The sequence below is a fragment of the Orcinus orca genome, chromosome 18 (assembly GCF_937001465.1).
Source record: "Orcinus orca chromosome 18, mOrcOrc1.1, whole genome shotgun sequence".
In the NCBI taxonomy this organism is placed as follows: Eukaryota; Metazoa; Chordata; class Mammalia; order Artiodactyla; family Delphinidae; genus Orcinus; species Orcinus orca.
In genome coordinates, this window is record NC_064576.1 from 53437630 (window position 1) to 53461583 (window position 23954).

General features: G+C 38.8%; 2 protein-coding genes and 1 non-coding gene across 4 annotated transcripts in view; 1 reads left to right on the forward strand and 2 right to left on the reverse strand.

Moving 5' to 3' along the window:
* Positions 1 to 896, reverse strand: part of ELF1 (E74 like ETS transcription factor 1) — a 105057-nt gene extending 104161 nt beyond the window's left edge. The window contains exon 1 of the mRNA XM_033436701.2: positions 757 to 896. The gene's annotated coding sequence lies outside the window, so the exon portion shown is untranslated. The remainder of the gene's footprint in view (positions 1 to 756) is intronic.
* Positions 655 to 726, reverse strand: TRNAE-UUC (transfer RNA glutamic acid (anticodon UUC)). Its single transcript has one exon. It is a non-coding gene; the product is annotated as a tRNA-Glu (tRNA).
* A 538-nt stretch (positions 897 to 1434) lies between the features above and the next one.
* The window catches only part of WBP4 (WW domain binding protein 4), a 33531-nt gene continuing 11011 nt past the window's right edge, over positions 1435 to 23954 (forward strand). For both annotated transcript variants that reach the window (XM_004274548.4, XM_033436704.2), the window contains exons 1-9: positions 1435 to 1569; positions 2559 to 2631; positions 5034 to 5096; positions 5186 to 5309; positions 9236 to 9403; positions 10477 to 10523; positions 10999 to 11074; positions 13030 to 13235; positions 16858 to 17021. In XM_004274548.4, coding sequence (XP_004274596.1) covers positions 1568 to 1569; positions 2559 to 2631; positions 5034 to 5096; positions 5186 to 5309; positions 9236 to 9403; positions 10477 to 10523; positions 10999 to 11074; positions 13030 to 13235; positions 16858 to 17021 — 923 coding nt within the window. In that variant the 5' untranslated portion in view covers positions 1435 to 1567. The remainder of the gene's footprint in view (positions 1570 to 2558; positions 2632 to 5033; positions 5097 to 5185; positions 5310 to 9235; positions 9404 to 10476; positions 10524 to 10998; positions 11075 to 13029; positions 13236 to 16857; positions 17022 to 23954) is intronic.

The following is a 23954-nucleotide window of genomic DNA, read 5'->3' on the forward strand; positions in this document are numbered from 1 at the left end:
GGTGGACACGCGGCCAATCCGGCTGCCGCGGGCAGCTGCGCGGTCAGGAGAGCGCACCCGCGGGCACCGAGGATCTCCGGACAGCCCTCGGCGCCTCCCCGCGCCCCCCCCCCCACGCCAGGGGGCTGCTTTGTGTCGGGGGTGTTTCTAGTCAACACCCGGCCGAGACAACGGGGCTCCAAGCCGGGCGCGGGCTCCCGGGCGCCGAGGGCAGGGGGCAACACGACCCGCTTCGCTTGGGACCGTCAGAAGGGGCCGGCCGAGGAGGAGGGTGTGGGCCCGAGGGGGGCACTGGGGACAGATAAGGAGAAGCCAGAGTTAATCATCACCTCCCGAGCGCTTGGAAAGGGACGGCCGGGGGCCGGAGGGGCGGGAGGGCGGCCCCGGGGAAAGTGAAACTCCTTCCCGGCAGCTCAGCCCCGCCAGCCTCCGGCAGGAGGAGAGGAACCCTGAGTACACTCGCTCCTCCAGCCCGCCCGGCGCGGCACTCGTATCTCCCAAAGCCGCAGCCCAGTTCACGGCGTCACTAACAACTACTCGAACGCGCGTTTTCCACGAAATCACCTGGGGTAGGGGGCAGGAAAAAAGAGCCAGAGCCACTGGAAATAAAAATGAGTTAGTCCCCCCTGTCCACTTCTAAAAAGAGATACACCGTTCCCATACCGGGAGTCGAACCCGGGCCGCCTGGGTGAAAACCAGGAATCCTAACCGCTAGACCATATGGGAAGTGCTGCTGAGAAAGCTGCGGTGACTCACCTGACAAGCGCAAACGCCGCCGCTCCCCAGCTCCACCGCCCACCGCCACTCCAGCCGCCGCCGCCTCTGCGCCACCCGAGTCGCTACCGCCGCTGCCCACGCGCTCGCGAGCCAGGGAACGCGCCCGACCCGAGCGCGCGGGCGTCCGGGGGGCGGGGCTGGGTCGCTCCGCCGCCTCAGGAAAGTTCTGAGGCAAGGCCGAGCCAAGCGACTCTCGGCTCCGAAACCAGCTGTTTCACCTCTTTTTTTTTTAACTCCGCCAACGGCCCCCAGCCTACAGGTCCGGGCTGCTCTGCTGGTCAAAGTGCGTGCGGACTAGTTGGCAAAGTTGAGGGCGGCGACGTCTCTGGGAACAGCTGTTTGCGTTCGGGGCGGAGGCGGCGCGCGAGCTCCTCGGCCACGAGCCAGCGAGCCTAGAAAAAGGGTGGAGGTTCTGGATCTCAGGGAAAAAAAGAGAAGGCGGGATGACGCGGGGACATGAGGCTTGAGCTTCCCGTCTCTCAGCTCAGGTCCCGTCGCGCTTTCGCCCCTTCTCCGTGACCTCAACCCGTTTATAGCAACCCCACCTCTCCGGAGCCGGGAGTACCGCCCCTGGAGGGGGAGGGGAAGGAGAGGAAATTTCGAACGCGGATTGAGTCGTCTGGGCACCCGTAGTTGGGAACCGTGGAACACTGGTCCGGGGGAAGAAGGGAGGTGTCCGGGCTCGGAGGCTGCGGTGGGCCTCGCGGTGAGCTGGGCTCCGACTCGTCCCGCGTGGGGAACGCGAGCCTCAGCCGGGCCCGGAGCGACCCGCGGAGCGGCTGGTCCTGTCATGTGAGTCGGGTCTCAGGCTCTAAACAACGAGGTCTTGTTTCTCCGGGTGGCCCTTTCCCCCTCCGGGTCTCTAGCTCCGCCACCACCCCTCTCCCCCCGCCCTCGGCCGGGGGGCGTGACGGACGCTCCTTTAACTCGCTCGGGGTCTGCAGCGGACAGGCGGGGCCTGTTTTCTGGGCGGGGTGGGGATGCTACCCCGCAGAGCGCCCTGGTGGCCTGGAGCACGGGCTCTGGGAGGGAGGCTGGCGGCCCCTGGAGGTTGGACGGCCGCCGCAAAGCGACGGAGCGCTCCCGCCACCTACACGGTTGGGGGCCGAGAGCATCCTTCTGGTTTCTGTAGCGCTTGAACCGTGGGGTATTGTGAAATTGTAGGGTTGGGCTGCGGCCACCGCTGCCTCCTCCGCCTACTAGAAGCGGCCAGCCTTGGTTAGCCTATGAATTTATTTTTTATTTTTTGGTCTTGCCGGCCGAGGGATCCTTTGGCTTTTCTAATTCTCTTTTGCCATGAGGCTCAAGAACAAACTGTATTAACTGATAGTCTCAGAGGAACCACGGCCTCCCACCAGAGGTGTCTTATGTTTTGTTCTTTGGGTAAAAATAACTTGATTTAAAGTGAACTTTATGAGTTTCTTCACGTTTCAATTAACAGTAATCTCCAAAAATGCCAGAAAGGAATGGAAAGAATAGATAATCTTCTCCAAGATGTTCCTTATTTCTTCACATTGATGACAGTAACAAATGAGGCATTTTTTAAAAAGCTATTTTGTTTAAGGGCGTTTTAAATCCGTTGCAGACTTTCCACTCTACTGGCAACAGAATTTCAGTTGACTGATTTCATTCAGCTAAATAATAAAGCAGGGTGCTGTGTGTAACAAGTCAAGATTCAGTAGCAGAGGCTTATATTTTGGCCTTTTTAAGAAGTTGTAAATCATGCAAAAATTTACCTTTTTAAATTGTAAATAAACTTAAACTTGTTTTTCCTTTTCCAGGGCAGACTACTGGAAGTCCCAACCAAAGAAATTCTGTGATTACTGCAAGTGCTGGATAGCGGACAATAGGCCTGTATGATAATTTCTCTATTAAAGATTCTCATAATATTGTATTCATGTGAAATGTTCCTTTTTGATCTAAACTCAGAGCTTACAAAACAGTTTCATATACATTGCTCTTGATTTTTCAAAACATCGAACAATTTTTGTTGTCTTTTCATTCCTTGTAGGAAAGCTGTGAGCCGCCTTCTTTTTCATCAGCCCAAATTTGATTATGTACTAAGCCAAATTATTTCTCTGTGGCCCTTCAGTCACATTAAGGAACTGGACATTGCGTGGGTCATCGCATTAATGTTTATGAAACACCTACGTTATGATGGTGCTGTTTGTAATGTTGTCGTATACAAAGAAAAGTAAAAGCAGAAAGCCCTTAATATGTAGAAAGAAGCGACATTGTACTTTTTCTTGTATGTTTTGTTTTAGAGATAGTTAAATATGTTTGATGCAGAGCTTTATATCTCTAAATGCTTAAATTTGAAAGAACATTGTTACCTTTGTCATGGAATATGAAAATAGGAACCTTTAAGCACATTATTACTGTATGTCTTGGTCCAAATTCAGCTTTTAAGACATGAAACAAAAAGCACCATTGATTTTTGGTTTTTTCCCCATCTCATGCGTGTCATACTCTATGTACATAGTACATAAACGGTAGGGTATCTTTTAAATGTATATTCATATCCTTATTATTTGGTAGAGTGGGATGCACAGAAGAACAGTAGCCCCATCTTCAACAGTGTTATGTTTCTTTGATAGACATTTATTACTATTATCTGCAAAGAGTTTAAGGATTTTTTCTGTTCAGTTTTGTCTTGCCTTTTTTTTTTGTCTTTTTGAATAGTTGCTAAAGTTCTTGACTATTTTGTTTGACTTAGCCATCCTAAAAAAAAAAAAAAATGCCACAAATTTTAAAAGCTACACAAATCACTGATAGTCTCTTCCCTGGAAGTATCCAAGCAATTCAGTGTTTTTGAGTGATCTAGAGCAGGGGTCCCCCACCCCCAGGCCTCTAGTGGTACTGGTCCACGGCCTGTTAGGAACCGGGCTGCACAGCAGGAGGTGAGTGGTGGGCGAGCAAGTGAAGCTTCATATGTATTTACAGCCGCTCCCCATCACTCACATTACCGCCTGAACCAACACCCCCCACCCCCCACCCCAGGGAAAAAATGTCTTCCACAGTCCCTGGTGCCAAAAAGTTTGGGGACCACCAATCTAGAGTAAATAATTCCTTCTAGGATAGTCTTTCTTCATCTTCTTGAATTGCTAATATACATTGATTTAACCTTTAGAAACAAAATTAATTTGTTTTTGAACAGGCCTTAAATATTCTTTGTGTAATATAACCAACTTTAGGAAACGAACATATGAAAAATAGAGGATGAATATTTGCTTTATGAAGTCACACTTTAAAGAGGAATTCACAGCAGTACTTTAGAATAATCAGGAAATGTGTTAGATAAGAATTGACTGACAAAACGTATTTTGAAAAGTTACCAGAAATTTCTTACTGCATACAACAACACATTTGTAATTTAGGGAGCATTCTGGCTGTTAAATAGGTAATAGCATTCACTCACCAACTCTGTCCCCATCCATCCATTTACCATCGTTCCTTATAGGTTACCACTTTTTAAATTTTCCATTGTTTCTATAGGCATAGATACAGGTTCTGATTCCGGCACGCATAGAAGGTAGCATGCTGTTTACACTGCCGTGCATCACAGTTGTTTTTTTTTAAACTGGACACCATATGCTGGAGCTCTTTCATCATCAGTATATAAGGAGTTTCTTTGTTCTCTGTTACAGCAGCCTAATTTTGACAGATAGTGCCAAGTTGCCCTGCATAGAAGTTTTACATTTTGTACCATTACCACATAGTAATAGTATTTGTTTACAATTTAGGAGGAGTTTTTTAACATCTACTTTTCTCGCAATTTGGAAGAATAAGGTTCTAAGAATCATTGCTTATTCTCTGTCTTTTACCTAATGTGGCAAGTAGAGCAGTACAAATTCTAGAGATTCGCCGGTTTTGACATTTTATGTTGAGAGGTGTTTCTTGAAGTTAAGATTTTTTTTTCCACTCCTCCTTTGGCTTCATGTCTTGTTTGAGTCCTCTTTACAATCATATTCACTAGATTAGTCATCAGGGGTACCTTGTCTATTTCTCTATTAATATGGTCATCATAGTTTATTTTAAGCACCAAAGGAAACGTAGTCAGAGGGCATAATAATAAATAATGTGGTTTAGTTCCTTAGCATCATTTGATAAAAAGGACCAATTTGCATTAGAATTATTTTTATCTTTTCTGCCAATTGTAATTCAATTTTGTTATGTTCCATATATTTACTGTTACTTTGCTGTGAACATTATGTGTAGTTTTCCTTTGTATCTTCTTTTTTTTTTTAATCTTCAAGAGCATTGAATTTCATGAAAGAGGAAAGAATCATAAGGAAAATGTGGCAAGGAGGATCAGTGAGGTAATCTAGTTTGTTTCTTTCTTTGCCAATTTCTCTATGTAAATATCAGCCCTTTATCTAGCTTTCACTTTTGTATGTGTCTTGCTCAGATTAAACAGAAAAGCCTGGATAAGGCAAAGGAAGAAGAAAAGGCATCAAAGGAGTTTGCTGCAATGGAGGCAGCTGCCCTGAAAGCATACCAAGAGGATTTGAAAAGGCTTGGCTTAGAGTCAGGTAAAAAAGGAGCCAGCATGTTTTAAAAGTAACATCAGAGGTCATGCTCAGTGAGCTCTTATTGTTTCCATAGAGAGGTTGTACACTCGGTATACTCTTAGTGCTTTGCCTGTACATCACAGCCCTATTGAGACTGTGGGACTTTTGCTTGTGCACTTTTGTTTTGCTTTTAAATCTTCATCTTTCAGTACCTCCATTCACAACAACTGTGTTACTCTTGGGGTTTCCTAGTCCTCGCTCTATCGTACGTCAGCGGTTCATTTCCGAGACACTTGAATTTTTATGTATTCTAATTATTTGGCTAAATGGATCTATTCATTTAAAAAATTGGCGTTGGCGCTTCCCTGGTGGCGCAGCGGTTGAGAGTCCGCCTGCCGATGCAGGGGACGCGGGTTCGTGCCCTGGTCCGGGAGGATCCCACATGCCATGGAGCGGCTGGGCCTGTGAGCCATGGCCGCTGAGCCTGCGCGTCTGGAGCCTGTGCTCCGCAACGGGAGAGGCCACAACAGTGAGAGGCCCGCGTACCGCAAAAAAAAAAAAAAAAAATTGGCGTTGCATTATAACCCCCGTTCACTTTATCTATATGGTCAAAACTATGAATCATGTTTATTTATATAATTGAATTATAGTGAATTAACCTTGTGTGGACAAATCAAGTGACTTTACTACTAGAAGGTAGTTTTTTTTTTTACTTTTTAATTTTTTTATTGAATATATTGGATATGTATGTAACATGGCGTGTTACTTTGATACATTTATTGTAATGGGATTGCCATTATAGCAATATTTATCATACTACATAATTATAGTATGATATCATTGTCTATGTTCATTATATTGTTCATTAGACTTCTGGCTTACTTACTATTCATTGCAAGTTTGTACCCTTAAACAACATCAGTCTTATCCCTCCACTCCCCCATCCCCTATTTTGCTCTTTTACAAGTTTGACTTTTTTAGATTCCACATATAGGTGATACCATACAGTATTTGTCTTTCCGTATCTGGCTTATTTCACTTAGCATAATGTGCTCAGGGTTCATCCATGTTGTCGCAAATGGCACGGTATCCTCCCTTCTCATGGCTGAAGTGTGTGTGTGTGTGTGTGTGTGTGTGTGTGTGTGTGTGTGTGTGCGCGCCACATCTTTTTTTATCCACTTATCTGTTGATGGGCATTTAGGCCGTTTCCTATCTTAGCTATGAATAACCTAGCTGTGATAACGCTGCAATAAGTATATATCTCTTCATAATCCAGTCTCATTTCCTTTGGGTATATACCCAGATGTGAATTAGTGGATGGTATAGTAGACCTATTTTTTAATTTTCTGAAGAACCTCCATACTGTTTTCCTCTGTGGTTGAACCAGTTTACATTCTCACCAGCAGTGTATGAAGGCTCCCATTTTACCACATGCCCGCCAGCAAGAAGGTAGATAATTTGAGGGTGTGAGGATAACTCATTTCCAGATAAAAGGCATTATTTAAGTGGAGTATATCTATCTTGTCACTGAATTTAGACTTTAAATTGGTAATTTTCTATAAAGCATTTCTTCCATGACAAATCCATCATCCTGAAACCAGATCTCAGTTGTTGATCTTGCATAATGGTTGCAGTAGTCAACATGGAACGGTATTCTTTACTTTCTAACAAAAACTGCTTTTGATTAACTTTTTAAGCAGAGTAACAGTTAATTGGCGTTGCCCTCATCACATAAGAACAGTTGTGCCCAGACTTTTTTTTTTTGGATGCGTTGGGTCTTCGTTGCTGCACACAGGCTTTCTCTGGTTGTGGCGAGTGGGGGCTACTCTTCGTTACAATGCAAGGACTTCTTATTGTGGTGGCTTCTCTTGTTGCGGAGCATGGGCTTCAGTAGTTGCAGCACGCAGGCTCAGTAGTTGTGACACGTGGGCCCTAGAGCTCACGGGCTTCAGTAGTTGTGGCATGTGGGCTTAGTAGTTGTGGCTCATGGGCTGGAGAGCGTAGGCTCAGTAGCTGTGGCACACAGGCTTAGTTGCTCCATGGCATGTGGGATCTTCCCAGACAAGGGATCAAACCCCTCTCCCCTGCATTGGCAGGCGGATTCTTAACCACTGCACCACCGGGGAAGTCCATGACCAGACTTTTAAAATATCCTTGACATTATTAGTTAAAAAGCGGGGGTAGTAGTATTTCTACAAGGTTAAAGCTTTATGTTCATTTTAAGGGGTAAAAGGATTGTAGGCATTCCTGCAGAATTAAAGACGTAGTTGAAAATTCATCTCATCAATTAGGTAGATCGGGAGATTCTATTATGCTGCCCTATGAGCAAATAAATCTTAGTGTTTTATATTTAATTGGGTTTTTCCTATCAAATGTTTTTAATAGCCTTGTTTTCTAAATAGAATATGTATTCCTTTAAAAGTGAAACAGTATAGGCAAAGAAAAGAGTTTTTAAAACTAGCTGCTTTTAAGATTTCTCCAGACATCTTTAGAATTTTTTTAATAAAGTTATACTGTACATTTTATGCTGTGGTCTGTTTGGGGGTGGTTTTATTTATTCCCTAAATGATATGTCAAATACGTCTTTTATTTTAAATAATTAAAGATACACATTATTTTTAGTGGCTACAGAGTGTTTAGAAACACAAGCTTTGGGGTCAACCAGAATAGCCTCTTGCTAGTGATACGACTTTCGATTTTTACTAAAATTAAGTAACATAATGGTATGAATTGCTCATTACTGTGACCACTTGTAACAAGTGTTCAATAAAGGGTATAAAATGCCATAATAGGATGCCATTAAAATGCCATAATTTATGTAACTAGTCTCTTCCTGATTAACATTTAGGTTCCTTGGAGTTTTTTACTGTTAGGAAGAATGTTTCGGTGAGCACCCTTATGTAGGCATGTTTTCACATTTATCTCTGTAGGCTCAATTTCTAGCAGTGAGATTGCAGATTTAAAGTGTAAATATATTTTGTATATTGACTAATGAAATCAAGCTGTCTCCACAAATGTTGGGCTGATTTATACTTTTTCTAGAAATAAAATTATTTTATTAACTAATGTTGGGAATAATTATTCCTTTGGAAAAAAGCAAAGCCATAAAAACTACCCATTTTTTATACCCATGTAAATATCCAATAGATCATACTGACTAACTGTGGATTGGTCATTCTTTTCAGTATTATTGATCTAATGCAAAAAAAATTGTATGTATTTGCATTTCTTTGGATATTAGTGAAGTTAAGTGTTAAAGTACCTTTGTACTTTTTGGCCATTTTTGTGTTAGAATGTTAGATTTGTAAAGGATCTTTGTTAGGAACATTAATCCTCTGTCATATTTGTTGTAAAGATTTATCATTTGTCTGTCTTATGTTTTTCTTGTTGTTTTTATTTTTGCCATACCAAATATTTGAATTTCTATGCATTCAAATTTAACATTATTTTACTTTTTGGTTTTTTTGTAAATATCTTTGATCTGAAATTTATATTGATGTAAAAACATGGGAGGAGCAGGGAGTGGACAATAAATTTACTTTTTTCCAAATAATTAACCAGTCAGTCCAACATCGTTTGTTAAATTATTTTTTTTTCTCTAATAAGAAATACTAGAAATATGCAGTTGGAACTGTTTCTGTACTATTGTGTTTCAGTCATATGTTTGTCTACTCCTGGATCAGTTTTATACTATTGGTTTTTTAATCAGAGTTTCAGAATGTTTTAATATCTAGTAGGACTAGATTCCCTTCATCACTTCTTTTTTACAATTCTCCAGGATATTCTTATATTCTTGCATATTTAGCTTTCTAAATAGGCTTTGTAATAACGTGTCAAGTTCCCAAAAGAATCTTGTCAGGCTTTTAATTGGAATAAAATTATTAGTGTTTTATAACAGGAAAAAAAATTTACATCAGCTACTTCACCCTTCTCTCATCTTTCTTCAGAAATTTCAGATCCAAGCGTGTCACCAGTAACCAGCACTATGCCACCCACCTCTGCATCAAATCAGCAGAAAGAAAAGAAGAAAAAGAAAAAAGACCCTTCAAAGGGCAGATGGGTAGAAGGCGTAACCTCTGAGGGTTACCATTACTATTATGATCTTATCACAGGAGGTAAGTCATTTAGGCATAAAAATAGTAGAGAATGATAACTGACAGTTTGTTTTGTGTTAGGACTTTTAGTTAATATTGGAACGTTTAAACAATGAAAGACTAACTTTACGTTTTTGCCACTGGTAAAAAAATTATGTGCCCTTTAAAAAGGTACCCTTCTCATAGTGACTCAAGGTCATAATTAAAGACTTAATAGTGGGTTCCTTACAAATAAATTATAGCTTTATATTTTCTCAATAAAGCTTTGTAAATATTTTAACTTTTAGGAGTGTATGAGATCACAAGGAGAAAGAAGAGAACAAGAAGTAGAAAGGGTGGGTGGTACATATATTAAAGGAATGGGTAGAAGAAAAGGTAAGAATGGTCAGGAAGGTAGGAAATGAGATTAGAGAGTTAATCACGAAGAAAACTTTGGGCTACCAGTATTATGGGAATTATTAAGATCTCTAGAATCATAGTCAGTTTTTGACGACATAGAAATAGTAACAATCTCTGAGAGTTTGCACTGAGCCATAAGTGAAGTGCGTGTTGTTCAGCAGTGAACCATAAATAATTGTATGCTGGGGATTATAAGTCTTTCTCAAATTTTCATAGAAATTATTTATTAATTACATTTTTTCTCCCTTCTGGTGCCTATTCCTTGCTGCCTTTGTTCACCATCCTACTTTATATACTCTTGCTCTCAGCAATATTTGTTTTTAATTCCTGCATTCTTCATCTTATTCCTCTTTGGAGTCATTCATTCCATCTCTCACTCTCCCCTGCCCCAAGATGTCAAAATTTATCAAGCCTGAATTCCAAGAAATCTTTAAGAGAAGCCCTACCTAGCTCTAATAATTCTTGTGAAGTACCAGTAACTTCTTATCCTTCATTCTGGCCTTCCTTCTTGGTTACATAGCATTCACATGTATTCTTCACAGTACTACTGGGATGTATGTTGTTTCTTTTTATTTTTCAATTATGTTTTAAACTGTAGACACGTAGTGTTTCATTCATGTTGAATATCTTATAATTTTTTGCCAAATTAAATTTTTTTGGGAAGATTTTACAAATGCAGTATATTTTGTTTTAAGCATCTCAGTGGGAGAAACCTGAAGGATTTCAAGGAAACTTAAAAAAGGTAACTGAAGCACATTAATAGTCTTTTTAAAATTCTTTTAAGTGATTGGCTTCTGGGATTTTTGTAGGGTTGATTAAGCAAATTTACTTCCAGATAAGCCTCCCTGTCCCCCCAACCCCCTTTGTTTCTTTCTTTCTATAATCCTTTTGTTAAAAGGGTGCATGGTGGTGGAAAAGTGATGTCTACCCTAAAAGTCCACGCAGGGCAAATATTATTAGTTGGTTTGCAGTCAGTTGCCATTTACATGTCCCTGTCAGTCTGCAAAGAACTGTTCCTGGCTTTCAGAGGCAAGGCATTCCCTCCCTCCCTGAAAGGTGGCTCATGATTAACACAAATCAAGCTTCCTGGCCATGATCAGTACCACCACCCCTAATTGCCAGGTGTCAAGAGGAAAGGAAAGGCTGGCCGAGTCTGCCTTAGTTATCTAGTATATAACCACATCTTCAGTTTATGCTGGTTTTTTTCCTCCCATTAGACGGCAGTGAAGACCGTTTGGGTAGAAGGTTTAAGTGAAAATGGCTATACCTATTATTATAATACAGAAACAGGGGGTAAGTATTACCTTTGTTTATCTCTTAAGCTGTCTAAAATTGTACCTCACACTGCTTATTAGCCTGCTGAGGAATTGTCTGAACTTGAGAATTTTAGTATAGTGATAAACATATTTCTGTAGCAAGTATGTATTTTTTATAATTTAGAAACATTAATACAATGGAAAAGCAAAAAGATTTCTGTAATATACTGAGCCATGTGTTGTTCTTCTCAGGTGATACTGCATTCACAAATTTTTTTACTTTGAAAATCATTTTTACTTTCTCTACCATCATTGGTTTTTATCAGGATTATTTTAGAACTATAATCATTACCTTGGAAGATCACCTCATTCAACTTGCCTTCTCCTATTTTAAAAAGCAGAACTGAAGCTATTTTAGCAGTGGCTAATAAGACTGTCTAATTTTCACTTTTACTAATTTAATAATTTTCAGTTATATAAATATTTATAAAACATGCAGAATTATTGTTACCTAATTATTATCTGTTTTTCAAATTAAGATTTTATCTAATTTCATAAAACTAGTCTTGCCAGTAATTATAGTTGGTTTCTTCTGCAATTAAATATACCAAAATAGCTATAGTATTGGTGTAACTTTGAGCTTTGTTTGTTTGTTGTTTTTTTTTTTTTTGCGGTACGTGGGGCCTCTCACTGTTGTGGCCTCTCCCGTTGCGGAGCACAGGCTCCGGACGCACAGGCTCAGCGGCCATGACTCATGGGCCCAGCCGCTCCGTGGCATGTGGGATCTTCCTGGACCAGGGCACGAACCCGTGTCCCCTACATCGGCAGGCGGACTCTCAACCACTGCGCCACGAGGGAAGCCCTGTTTGTTTGTTTTTTAATTCCTGCTATCCAAAGACTGCTACATAGCATTAAGTCTTTTAGGAGGAAAAGGCCCTTTTGACCTCCAAGTAGATACCCAGCTTGCCCAATGATGACAATGCTTCTACCTCAGTAAACTTGATGTACTGAATCCTTATAAAGATAAAATAACATATAACTATAGAGTTAGATCTGAGTGAGCTCAACGCACAGCTTCCCTTACCAGCTCTATGATTGTGGGTAAGTCACTGAGCCTATATTTGCTCTTAAGTAGAGCTGATCCTGTACGCTGTGAGTTCATGATGGTCATGTGTCTCTAAAGTTCCCCAAACAGTGCCTGGTACATATTAGATGCTTAACCAATTATTTCTGGTAAGTTCTTTTATTACTTGTGTGAAATAAAGACAAGGAAAAAGTAATTTTTTTCATTAGTGCTGGAAAGAACCCTGTAATTAATGAGGGACTATACATACTGATTTTCCCTCAACAATTTCAGTTTATATCTGGATCAATGTGATTATTAATAGAGCCCCCTTTACTCTTAAAACTTTCCCAGTTGAACAATAAATTTTAGAATCCCTGTCCCTTTTATTAAACTATAAATAGAGAGTAACTGCAGATAATTAGAACTGCTATCATTTTACTAAAAGCCCAACAAACCACTGGGTGGCAGTAGAGTTCAACTGAGTTTTTTTTTTCCCCTTATTATAAAATGACAAATTATATTCATTCAGATCTTCGCCATATTATTCCACTTTATGAAGATCCCAGGGAAATTTTGTGATAAATAAATTTCAGGAAATCTCATGTGTGCCCATTACGATGTTTTCTGAAACTGGTGTTGGTTAAATTTTGAGTCCTCAGAAAGTATTACCAGTTCTTAGGTCTCTTTCCATTGGGGCTGTAGTTTATACATCTAGTGAATCCAGATTGCTTGAATTTAATTTCTGAAAGATAATAGCAAGACCTTTGGGATCTCTTATTTATTATCTTCTTGATCAAGTGATGGTGTGAAACAGATGCAGTGTTGTCACTTAATATACTGTAAGTGACAGGAAACATTATATTGGGAATATTCTTCTAAACAGAATTGGTAACTAAATAACATGACTATTAAAATGTGTTGAATAGAATCCAGATGGGAAAAACCTGATGATTTCATTCCACACTCTGGCGATCTGCTTTCTAGTAAAGTCAATGAAAAGTCACTTGGCACCCTAGAAGAGTCCAAATCATCAGATTCACATAATGATTCTGATGGGGAACAAGAAGCAGAAAAGGGAGGAAAAAAAGGAGAGGTCTCTACAGAAACGCAAAAGCTAAAAATAAAGTTTAAGGTAAGTTCTCGATTTACTCTTTACAACAGTTTGTTAATTTATGAAAAGATCTACAGACTTTCTTCAGCTTTCTGGTAGAAGATAGAAATAAAACCAAGAGATGCATTTTGGCACCCGGATAAATGGTTGTATCATTTATTGATATCTATTTGATAACAATATAGTAAATTCATTTTTAGACCTCCTAAGTTTGAAATGCCTCTGTAACATTCAGAGAGCTGTCTGAACACGCAAGTATGAATGTCTAGGCTAGAAATGTTAATTTGAGTATCATCAACATACTGGTAGTAATTTAAGTCTCAGAGTGGGTGAAGTAACCTAGGAAAATGACCTTGGGGAATATTAAACATTTAAGTACAGGAGAGAAAGAGGAGCCCACAAGGCAGAATGAGGAAAGAATGATTAGGAAGGTATGCTGAGAAGCAGAAGAATTCAGTATCCCAGAAGCCAAAGGAGTAGAGAACATCAGGGATTAACTAGGTCTAGAAAAGGAAAAATGTCCATTGAATTTTGCAGTAAGGAAGTCCTTGATATCCTTCTAGCAGTTATACCAGAGTTTTAGGTGGGAAAACTCAGATTACAGGAGGATGAAAAGTGGTTCACAGTGTATATGTGGTTTGGATATGTAATGAAAAGTAGAAATTAGATGATAAGATGGTGGCTACATACTGACTTTTAATTGTGAGAGATTTGTGGTGGTGATGTTTTCCTTAAGAGGGACTCCAAAGGAGGTAGAAACGGAATACCAACAAGGGTAAGTGGATAGGTTGGTCTTGAACAAGGAATAAACTCATTTTCTGTAAGAAGGTAAGGTTTTCATTTTCTGTAAGGTATGACTATGGATGATTTGCTGCCAGGAAAGAAGAGTCCTGCCTTTTAGCCTCAATTTACTCATGTATAAAGAAATCAAGATTGCTTGCTGAGAGTGAGAAGCTTTGGGGAGCTTGACAACATTAACAGACTAAAATAATCACTGAGCCAGGGTGGGAGAAGAAATGAAGTAAGTAAGAGGATTGACAGGTGGTGGTGCTAAGTACCCAACCATGGTGGGAAAGTAGAACAGACATTTTAGTAATGTTAATAGTATAGCTAGTATAGTATAGCTAGTATAGCTAGTCCTCCTGCTTTTGTGACCTTTCCAGGAACACTAAGGAGCCTGGGTGCCAAAGCAGACAAGATACATAGCATTGATCCATGGTTGAGTACTGGCCTGAGAGGTGAAGGAATATCCAGGATGCTGGAGAGAGGGCACTTCCAGCCTTACCTAGGGTCTTGTCATTGCCTGCAACTTCTCAACCTACCCCATAAATCTTGGTGGAACTTAGGGTGAGGAATGTATCCAGTTTATAGAAGAGCAGCAGGAAAGCTCTTGTGTAGTAGATATCTTACAATGTTTATAGTGAAATTCAGGTAACCCAGCATCCAACGTGGGACAGATATTTAACTTCAAGCAAACAAAATATTACAAAACACAGATAAACAAAAAAGGACAAACTATAATCCTGCCGTTTCCCAGAGAAATCAGTATAATACCTTGATGTTTTTGGTCTATAATTTTCTATTCAGACTTGTACATTGCTTTAAACAAGGTATGGAGTCATACTATAATAAGGTTTTATTATCACTTTCCAATTTAATCTGTCACAAAGACATCGTTAAGTCTTCATGTACTAAAATAATGGATGGATAGTATTCCATGATATGAATATAAAATTATTAATTCAGCCCTGTGGAGCTGAATATGTATTTTGAATAATCACTAAGGGGACCAGGAGAAGAAATAACTGGAGACACATTACTAAGCAGTGTTAAAGTCTCTGCTGAAATTGGATGTCATAAATTCTGAAATCTCATCAGTTTGTATGGTTGTGTGATTTTTTTTGGTAACACTTGACAAACTAATGGTTGGATAGATTTGTGTTGGAGATTTTTAGGTCGTACGCAATAGACAGGCATAGGGACAAAGATATTTTAAGGGTGCTAGCAAAAGAATGTTTATAACGTGATTCTCTGTGGGCTGGGGCCTGATAACGAAGAATGTAAAGTCTAGATGAGACTAACAAACTCAGAACACAGGAAATTAAGGTAGTAGAGATGGTAATGATGTTGGATAGGAGGTATTGTAGAAGTAAGGCGAGCCAGAAAGCCAAAAGAATAACATTGTGGTCAGAGGGTGGGCTTTTGGAGTTTATGATTTCGTAAGTGGGGCATTTTTGAGTGATGACCTCATTCAAATTAAAAGGAACATAAGTGTGAGGATGTAATATTTGAATACTACCTATGCACCAGGTACTACATATGAGGAGAATATCTTATTAGGCGGCTGAAATATAGTGAAGGCCAAAGTCATTGGTTTTGTGGGTCACAAAACTGAGGGTAGGGAATTTTTAAGCTCTGGGATGACAAGAGTTTTGGTTTTTTGTTTTGTTTCGTTTTTATTAGAGTATAGTTGCTTTACAGTGTGGAGGACAAGAATTTGAACAGAGAGAACATACAGAGTTGCCAGAGTCATCACTTGATATGGAGAAATGGGGACTTCCCTGGCGGTCCAGTGGTTAAGACTCTGCGCTTCCAATGCAGGGGCGTGGGTTCAGTCCCTGGTTAGGGAACTAAAATCCCACATGCCACATGGCCAAAAAGTAAATAAATAAAGGAAAAAACATACATACAATTAAGTGTGAACATTAAAAAATATATATATGGAGTAGTGGCCAGAGGTCATTAGATCATGAGAGGAAGAATGGAAGAGAACTATATAGAAGGTGGTGTGAGCCTCAGAGGGGGAGGCATGTATTGCATGACCTCACTTTAAAAATGTCATGGCCTGGAAGCAGTCAGGTTGGCTAAGAGAAAGCTGATGCTGTCTCCTACTTCTGTGATATCAGCAGCATAAGGGAATGAGTTAACATCCATTCAAAGAATTGCAAACGAAACAGTGTTCCAGGACTGCCACCCATGGTTGTGCAAGTTTACGAAGAGGCTGAAATCTAATGCATGGTCCACATGCTAAACCGGGCCACGGGGCTTTGTTATCCCAGATGATAAAAGCACCAGCCCTCTCCAGGGGCTCCTTGGGAGCTATTTCTACCTCAGGGGTGTGTCTTTTTCCAATTTCACATCATTACCAGTTGTACAGGCCAGTGAGGTTTTGGCAGTGTCCTCAACACGAAGATGGATTTCAGTTAACACTAATTTGTTGAGGGAGTTCTTTAAATAGATAATGGGTATAGAAGGGTCCAGCGACATGGCATTAAATTCAAAAGGGGCACAGTATAAAGGGAGGTCACTGTTGGACATGTAAGTAAGGAGAGAAGCAGTAAAGTGGAGAAGAGAGGATAAAAAGGCCAGTGTATGTCTCTGAGGGGGGGTAGAACATTAATAGGATCGTGTTATATTATTTTAAAAAACAGCCTTGGCCATGATGTGTTAGCATTTTAGACTTAATGAAAAACCTAATCAAGCATTAAAGGAGTTCTTTTATGTACGTTTGTTGTATTACATGCAAATTTGAACTGCTGAGTTAATGTATTATTTATAAATCAATACCAAGACTACGTTAAAGAAATTTTTGGTCCTGGCAGTTTTGCTTGAAGTTTGTTATTTCTTAACTTTGACATTTCAGGAAAAAAATAAAAATAGTGATAAAGGAACTGAACCAGAAACACAGAAAGAAAAAAATACCCAAGGGAAGAATTCATCAGGTCCAAGTGAAGAAAAACCCAAAGCTCATAAAAAATCAAACCCATATGGAGAATGGCAAGAAATTAAACAAGAGGTTGAGTCCCAGTAAGTACCTGAAACTTAATGCCACTGTTATTACAGGTATTTTACGTCCCATTACTTCCATAAATTGCAGTACCTAATTTCAGGAATAAGGTGCTCATTAAAAGTGTAGCTCATTTCCTTTACTTCTAGAATGGTTTTGTTTTTTCTAATTAAATATTTTAAAATGTAAGCTAAGGTTTATTTTTTTAAAGTAAACTAATGATTGTTTTAATTCTTACTAAGACATGACCTTTCTATTGACCACACACTCCCACACTAACATACCATACACACATGTGCATTCTCACACTCAACCATCGTTATTCTATCAGAGAAACAAATACCTGCATATTCAGTACATGCTTCATGGGATCTATCTAAAGGCAAGAAAAAAGCTCTTGTTTTGTTACTGTATTGAAAATGGCTTGTGACACTTACCTAAGTTTTTAAGTTTTTATTCAAAAAATGGCAGTTTTATCAACTAAACAAGATCATGGTAAAGATGATACCTGGTTTACATTTACATACATATCAATAGCTGATATGTTTTCATATCAGCTATTGTCTTAGGATCATTTACACAATGAAAGGAAAATGTCACCCCCACCTTCACACATTGGTGTTTCTTAAATGCTTAAAAAATATCTTCAGGTGGGAAAAAAGTATTTATATGAATTAAGCAGTTTTTCTCCAAACATTAATGCTTTGAAATGGTAATGTAATATAACTGTTCCATGCATACTTCTAAAGTGAAATTATTCATTGTTAAAACTGTACTTTAGGGGACTTCCTTGGCGGTTCAGTGGTTAGGACTCTGCTTCCACTGCTGGGGGCCTGGGTTTGATCCCTGGTCGAGGAACTAAGATCCCGCGTACCGTGCGGGCAGCCAAAAAAAAACAAACCAAAAAACTGTACTTTAATGAAAAGGTCATGTTTTTTCAGAAGACGGAGTAATACAAGTTTTGGACAGCTTTATATACTGTTCTAATAAGAATTGATTCATTAGTGATATTGTACCATAATATAGCTTTGAACTATTAAAATGTTTTTATTAAATATTCAGCTCTTATTTTACTTAATGAAATATTAGGAAATGTGTATTTAATGCTACATAGTGCCAGGGACCGTAAGTATATTGACTGTATATGTTGAAGTTGCAGAAATAATAGACTGCATTGATTACTTCAGCCCCTAAGTGATTTCCTAAGTGACTTACAATAGGAGGATGGCCTTCCTATACCAATATCTCCTGTACTTCAAAGTTGAGATTTCTTAAAATTTGAGTATTTTGTTTTCCATGTGATAAGTTTACTGTAAAGCCATTATTCTTAACAGCAGCCAATTTAATATGTGATGGATTGTGTCTGACTTCCTAAGTAGATTTACTGGTGAGGTTGAAACATTTTTTTCATATACCTGTATTTATCAGTGTTTTGTATTTACTCTTCTGTGAATTGTCTGTTCATAGTCTTTGCATATTTTTCTATTGAAGTATTAGTCTTTCCTTACTTGCATAAGATCCTTATGTAGTACAGACACTAACCATTTATTAGTAGTAGTTATGGTGGATTTTCCACATTTGTAGTTTGACTTTTAATTGTGCTTATAATGGTTTTAGATGTGTAGAACTTTCTAATGTTTAGTCTGATTTCTTTTCCTTTGTGATCTGTTTTATTGATACTACCCTTTTTCATCCAAAAGTCAAGTTTATACTTGTATCTCCTCCTGGTTTGTGTGATCTTACTTCTTTTTAATGTAATTATTATTTTTTTTTTAATTTATTTATTTATTTTTGGCTGTGTCGGGTCTTCGTTGCTGCACACAGGCTTCTCATTGCTGTGGCTTCTCTTGCTGCGGAGCACAGGCTCTAGGCACACAGGCTTCAGTAGTTGTGGCGCTCGGGCTCAGTAGTTGTGGCTTGTAGGCTCTAGAGCACAGGCTCAGTAGTTGTGGCGCAGAGGCTTAGTTGCTCCATCCACAGCATGTGGGATCTTCCCTGACCAGGGATCGAACCCGTGTCCCCTGCATTGGCAGGCGGATTCTTAACCACTGTGTCACCAGGGAAGCCCACATTTTTATGTAATTATTTAATCCATCTTTTATGTAGTTATTTAATCCATCTTTAATAATTTTGATACATTGTATGAGATGAGATTTTTAAAATTTATTTATTTATTTTTAATTTTTTTGCGGTATGCAGGCCTCTCACTGTTGTGGCCTCTCCTGTTGCGGAGCACAGGCTCCGGATGCACAGGCTCAGTGGCCATGGCTCATGGGCCTAGCCGCTCCGCGGCATGTGGGATCTTCCCTGACCAGGGATCGGACCCGTGTCCCTTGCATTGGCAGGCAGATTCTTAACCACTGTGTCACCAGGGAAGCCCACATTTTTATGTAATTATTTAATCCATCTTTTATGTAGTTATTTAATCCATCTTTAATAATTTTGATACATTGTATGAGATGAGATTTTTTAAAAATATTTATTTATTCTTTGGCTGCATCGGGTCTCAGTTGTGGCTCGCGGGCTCTTCATTGCAGTGCGTGGGCTTTTCCCTAGTTGTGGCACGTGGGCTCAGTAGTCGTGGCACACAGGCTCAGCAGTTGCGGCAAGTGGGCTTAGTTGCACCTCAACATGTGGGACCTTAGTTCCCTGATTAGGGGTCGAACCGGTGTCCCGTGCATTGTAAGACGGATTCTCAACCACTGGACCACCAGGGAAGTCCCAAGATGAGATTGTAAAATAATTTTTTATCTTACCTGGCAAACCGATTTTGCCAGTACCATTCTTCCCCATTTTAAAGTGGCATTTTGTTTTAATCTTGTGTTTAATTCTTAAATTTATCAGTTTGTTTCTGGCTACCTATTCTGTTCCATTGGTCCATCTATCTTTGTGACAGTACCATAAAGCCTTAATTATTATGATTTAACTATATCCTTTTATATGGTATGTTCTGATATCTGGTGGTGTATCCCTGTATTTTTTTTTTCCAAATTTTCTTAAGTAGTCTCTTCCCATTTTTTCCATGTTAATTAAATCATTTGCAAGTGTTCAACAATATTTATATAAATATTACAAATAAATTATACTTGTTGAATTTGGCAAAAATTGATGTTTTCAATATTTCATAGTTTCATCAAAAAATGTTGTACATGCCTCTTTTTACTCAAGTCATTTTGTAGTGTAAGTCTCATGCTTGCATTTCTTGAATGTAAGCTAAGTAGCCACTTAGTCTACTTGATTCATTTCTGTAACCCCAGGACTAAAAACAGTGACTGGCACATAATAGGTGCTTAGTACATGTTTATTAAGTGCCTGAATAAGCTTTTATATATTTTGCTATTTTTAATTGCAGATTTAGTCCATTTTTTCCATTATTTTGTAAACCAGTAATTGTGGTGTGAAAAAGCCTATGTGTCCAATTATGTTGCTGATTATTTTATTATTTTTAAGACTTACTCTTTTGAGTCTTGGGTTTTCCATGTAGAAACTTGTCTGCAAATATTTTTTATTTTTTTCTGTTGATACTACTTCCTATTTATTTCATGTCGTATTTATTTTAGTTACATTTTTAAGCCCAATGTTATATAATAATAAGGGGAGTGGGCATTTCTACACATCTGTTTTGTTGCTGATATCAATAGAAATGTCTCTAAAATTTATATTGAGGATTATATTGACTATTGGCTTAAGATAGATAATCTTTATTATGTTAAGGAAGTGTGCTTTATTTCTGGATTGTTCAAGGATTATTATCAGAAATATATTTTGGTGAATTTCAGTAGCCATAGCGCTGATGTGGAAAACTGATTGGGAAATGGTGGTCTATGGTTTAGTTTTGTTTTTGTTTGTTAAATGTATGATAATTTTATGAGATTTTTGTATTTGACTTATGCTAAATAAAATGGATTAGGTAGCTTTCCATTTCTTTAATGTTCTAAAATGGTTAATAGTTTCCCTGGGATTAGAAAGTTTTTTAAAAAAATCACTAGTAAAATCTTCTGGTCCTGGAGTTCTAGGGGGAGGTAAGTTTTGATAGCTTTTTTAGTCTCTTGGATACTATCTATGTGACATTAGGCAAGTTGCCTAATCTACATGAGCCTCAATTTCTTCATCTGTAAAATGGGATAATAATAGTTCCTGCCTAATTTCTAATTTATTGTGAGGAATAAATTAGAAAAAAACAAGTTAACACATTTATCACTGTGTTCATACTTGATACCTAGAACACCTAAGCACTCAGTCACTGTTACATGCTGCAGCTGGTGTTAGGGGGGGCAGGGGTAGGAAATAGCTTCAGCTAGTCAGTTTCTGTAATTCATATTTTCCCCTAAAATCTTGTGTTTCATCAAGGGCTTAAAATTTAAAACATATGGTAATACATTAAACTTCCTGTATGTTGAAATTTTTCAATTTTTAAATCCTTTCACATTGTAAACTTTTTTATTCTTTTGGGATGATATTTGTTAAAGAATTTTTTTCCAGCTGTGTTAAGATACTATGATTTACATATAACATGTGTAAGTTTAAAGTGTGCATAGGAATTCCCTGGTGGTCCAGTGGTTAGGACTCCACACCCTCATTGCCGAGGGCCTGGGTCCAATCCCTGGTTGGGGAACTAAAATCCCACAAGCCGCATGGTGCAGCCAAAATAAATAAATAAGTAAAGTGTGCAGTGTGTTGATTTGATTGACATGTTGCAAAATGACTACCACAATAGTGTTAGCTAACACCTCCATGTCACACTTAATTACCATGTTTCTGTTTGGTTGGTTGGTTGGTTTTTTTGTGGTGAGGACATTTAAGATCTAGTCTCTTAGCAGTTTTGAGGTATGTAACACAGTATGATTACTATAATCACCATCCTATAAATTAGATTCCCCCAAATAGTCTTACAACTGGAAATTTGTACCTTTTGCTCAATCTCCCCATTTCCCCCATTCTTCAGACCTGGTAACCACTTCTGTAACTCGTTTCTGTAAGTTTGGATTTCTTCAATTTCACATATAAATGGTATCATATAGTATTTGTCTTTCTCTGTCTTATTTCACTTAGCACAGTGCTGTCAAGGTCCCTCCATGTTGTCACAGATGGTAGATTTCCTTCTTTCTCATAGCTAAATAATATTCCACTGTATGTATCTACCACATCTTCTTTATCCATATCTTGGCTACTGTGAATAATGCTGTAGTGAACATGGGGGTGCAGGTATCTCTACAAGATCCTGTTTGTGTATCCTTTGGATGTATATGCAGAGGTGGGAATCTTGGATCATATGGTAGTCCTGTTTTTAATATCAGGAACCTCCATACTGTTTTCCATAGTGTCTGTACCAATTTACATTTCTACCAACAGTGCTGAAGGTATCTCTTTTTCTCCACATCCTTACCAACACTTGTTATCTCTTGTCTTTTTAATACTAGCCATTCTAACAGGTATGAGGTGATATTGCAGTTTTCATTCACATTTCTCTGTCAATTAGTGATGTCAAGCATCTTTTCATGTACCTTTTGGCCATTTGTATGTCTTCTTCAGAAAATGTCTATTCATTTTCTCTGCCCATTTTTTAATTGGATTCTTTGGGGTTATTTTGTAATTGGGTTATGAGTTTTTCATATATTTTGAATGTTAACCCTTTAGCAAATATATGATTTGCAAATATTTTCTTCCATTCTGTACGTTTCCTTTTCATTTTGTTGATTATTTCTTCTGCTGCCCAGAGCTTTTAGTTTGATGTAGTCCCACTTGTTGATTTTTGTTTTTGTTGACCATGCTTTTGGTGTCATATCCAAAAAATCATTGCCAAGACGAGTGTCAGGTAGAGCTTTTTTTAAATGTTTTCTTCTGGCAGTTTTACAGTTTCATTTTTTATGTTTAAGTGTTTAATAAACTTTGGGTTAATTTCTGTGAGTGATGTGATATAGGGGTCCAATGTCATTCTTCTGCATGTGGTTACCCAATTTTTCCAACACCAGTCATTGAAGAGAATATATATTCCCTATTGAATAGTCTTGGCTCCTTTGTCAAATGTTAGTTGACCCTACATGTGAGCGTTTATTTCTGGGCTCTCAATTCTTTTCCATTGGTCTATGTTTCTGTTTTTATGAGAGTATCATACTGTTTTGATTACTAAAGATTTGTAGTATAGTTTGAAATCAGGAAGTGTGATGCCTCCAGCTTTGGTCTTCTTTCTCAGGATTGCTTTGACTGTTTGGGGTCTTTTGTGGTTCCTATAAAAATTATAGGATTGTTTTTCTATTTCTGTGAAAAATACCATTGGAATTTTGATCAGGATTGCATTGAATCTACAGATGGCTTTGAGTAGTATGGACATTACAACAATATTAATTGATCTGATCCATAAACACAGGATATCTTTATTTGTCTGTGTCTTCAATTTCCTTCAGTGTCTTGTAGTTATCAGTATACAGACCTTTCACCACCTCAGTTAAATTTATCACTAAGTGTTTTATCATTTATGATGCATTGTGAATGGGATTGTTTTCTTTTTTCTTTTTCAAATGTTTCGTTGCTAGTGTATGCAAATGCAACTGCTTTCTGTATTTTGATTTTGGTTTTGTTTTTGGCCACTCTGTGCAGCTTGCAGGATCTTAATTCCCTGATCTGGGATCGAACCCGCGCCACCTGCAGTGGAAGCGCAGAGTCTTAACCACTGGACTTCCAGGGAATTTCCTGTATTTTGATTTTGTATCCTGCAAATTTACTGAATTTATTGAGTAGTTCCAACAGTTTGCTGGAGGGGGAGGGGGGCATGGGGAGTCTTTAGGGTTTTCTATATATAAGATCATCTTATCTACAAAGAGAGATAATTTTACTTCTTTTCCAGTTTGGATGCCTTTATTTTTTCTTGCCTGATTGATCTGGCTAGGACTTCTAGTACTATGTTGAATAGGAGTGGCAAGAATGGGCAGCCTTGTCCTGTTTGCGATCACAGA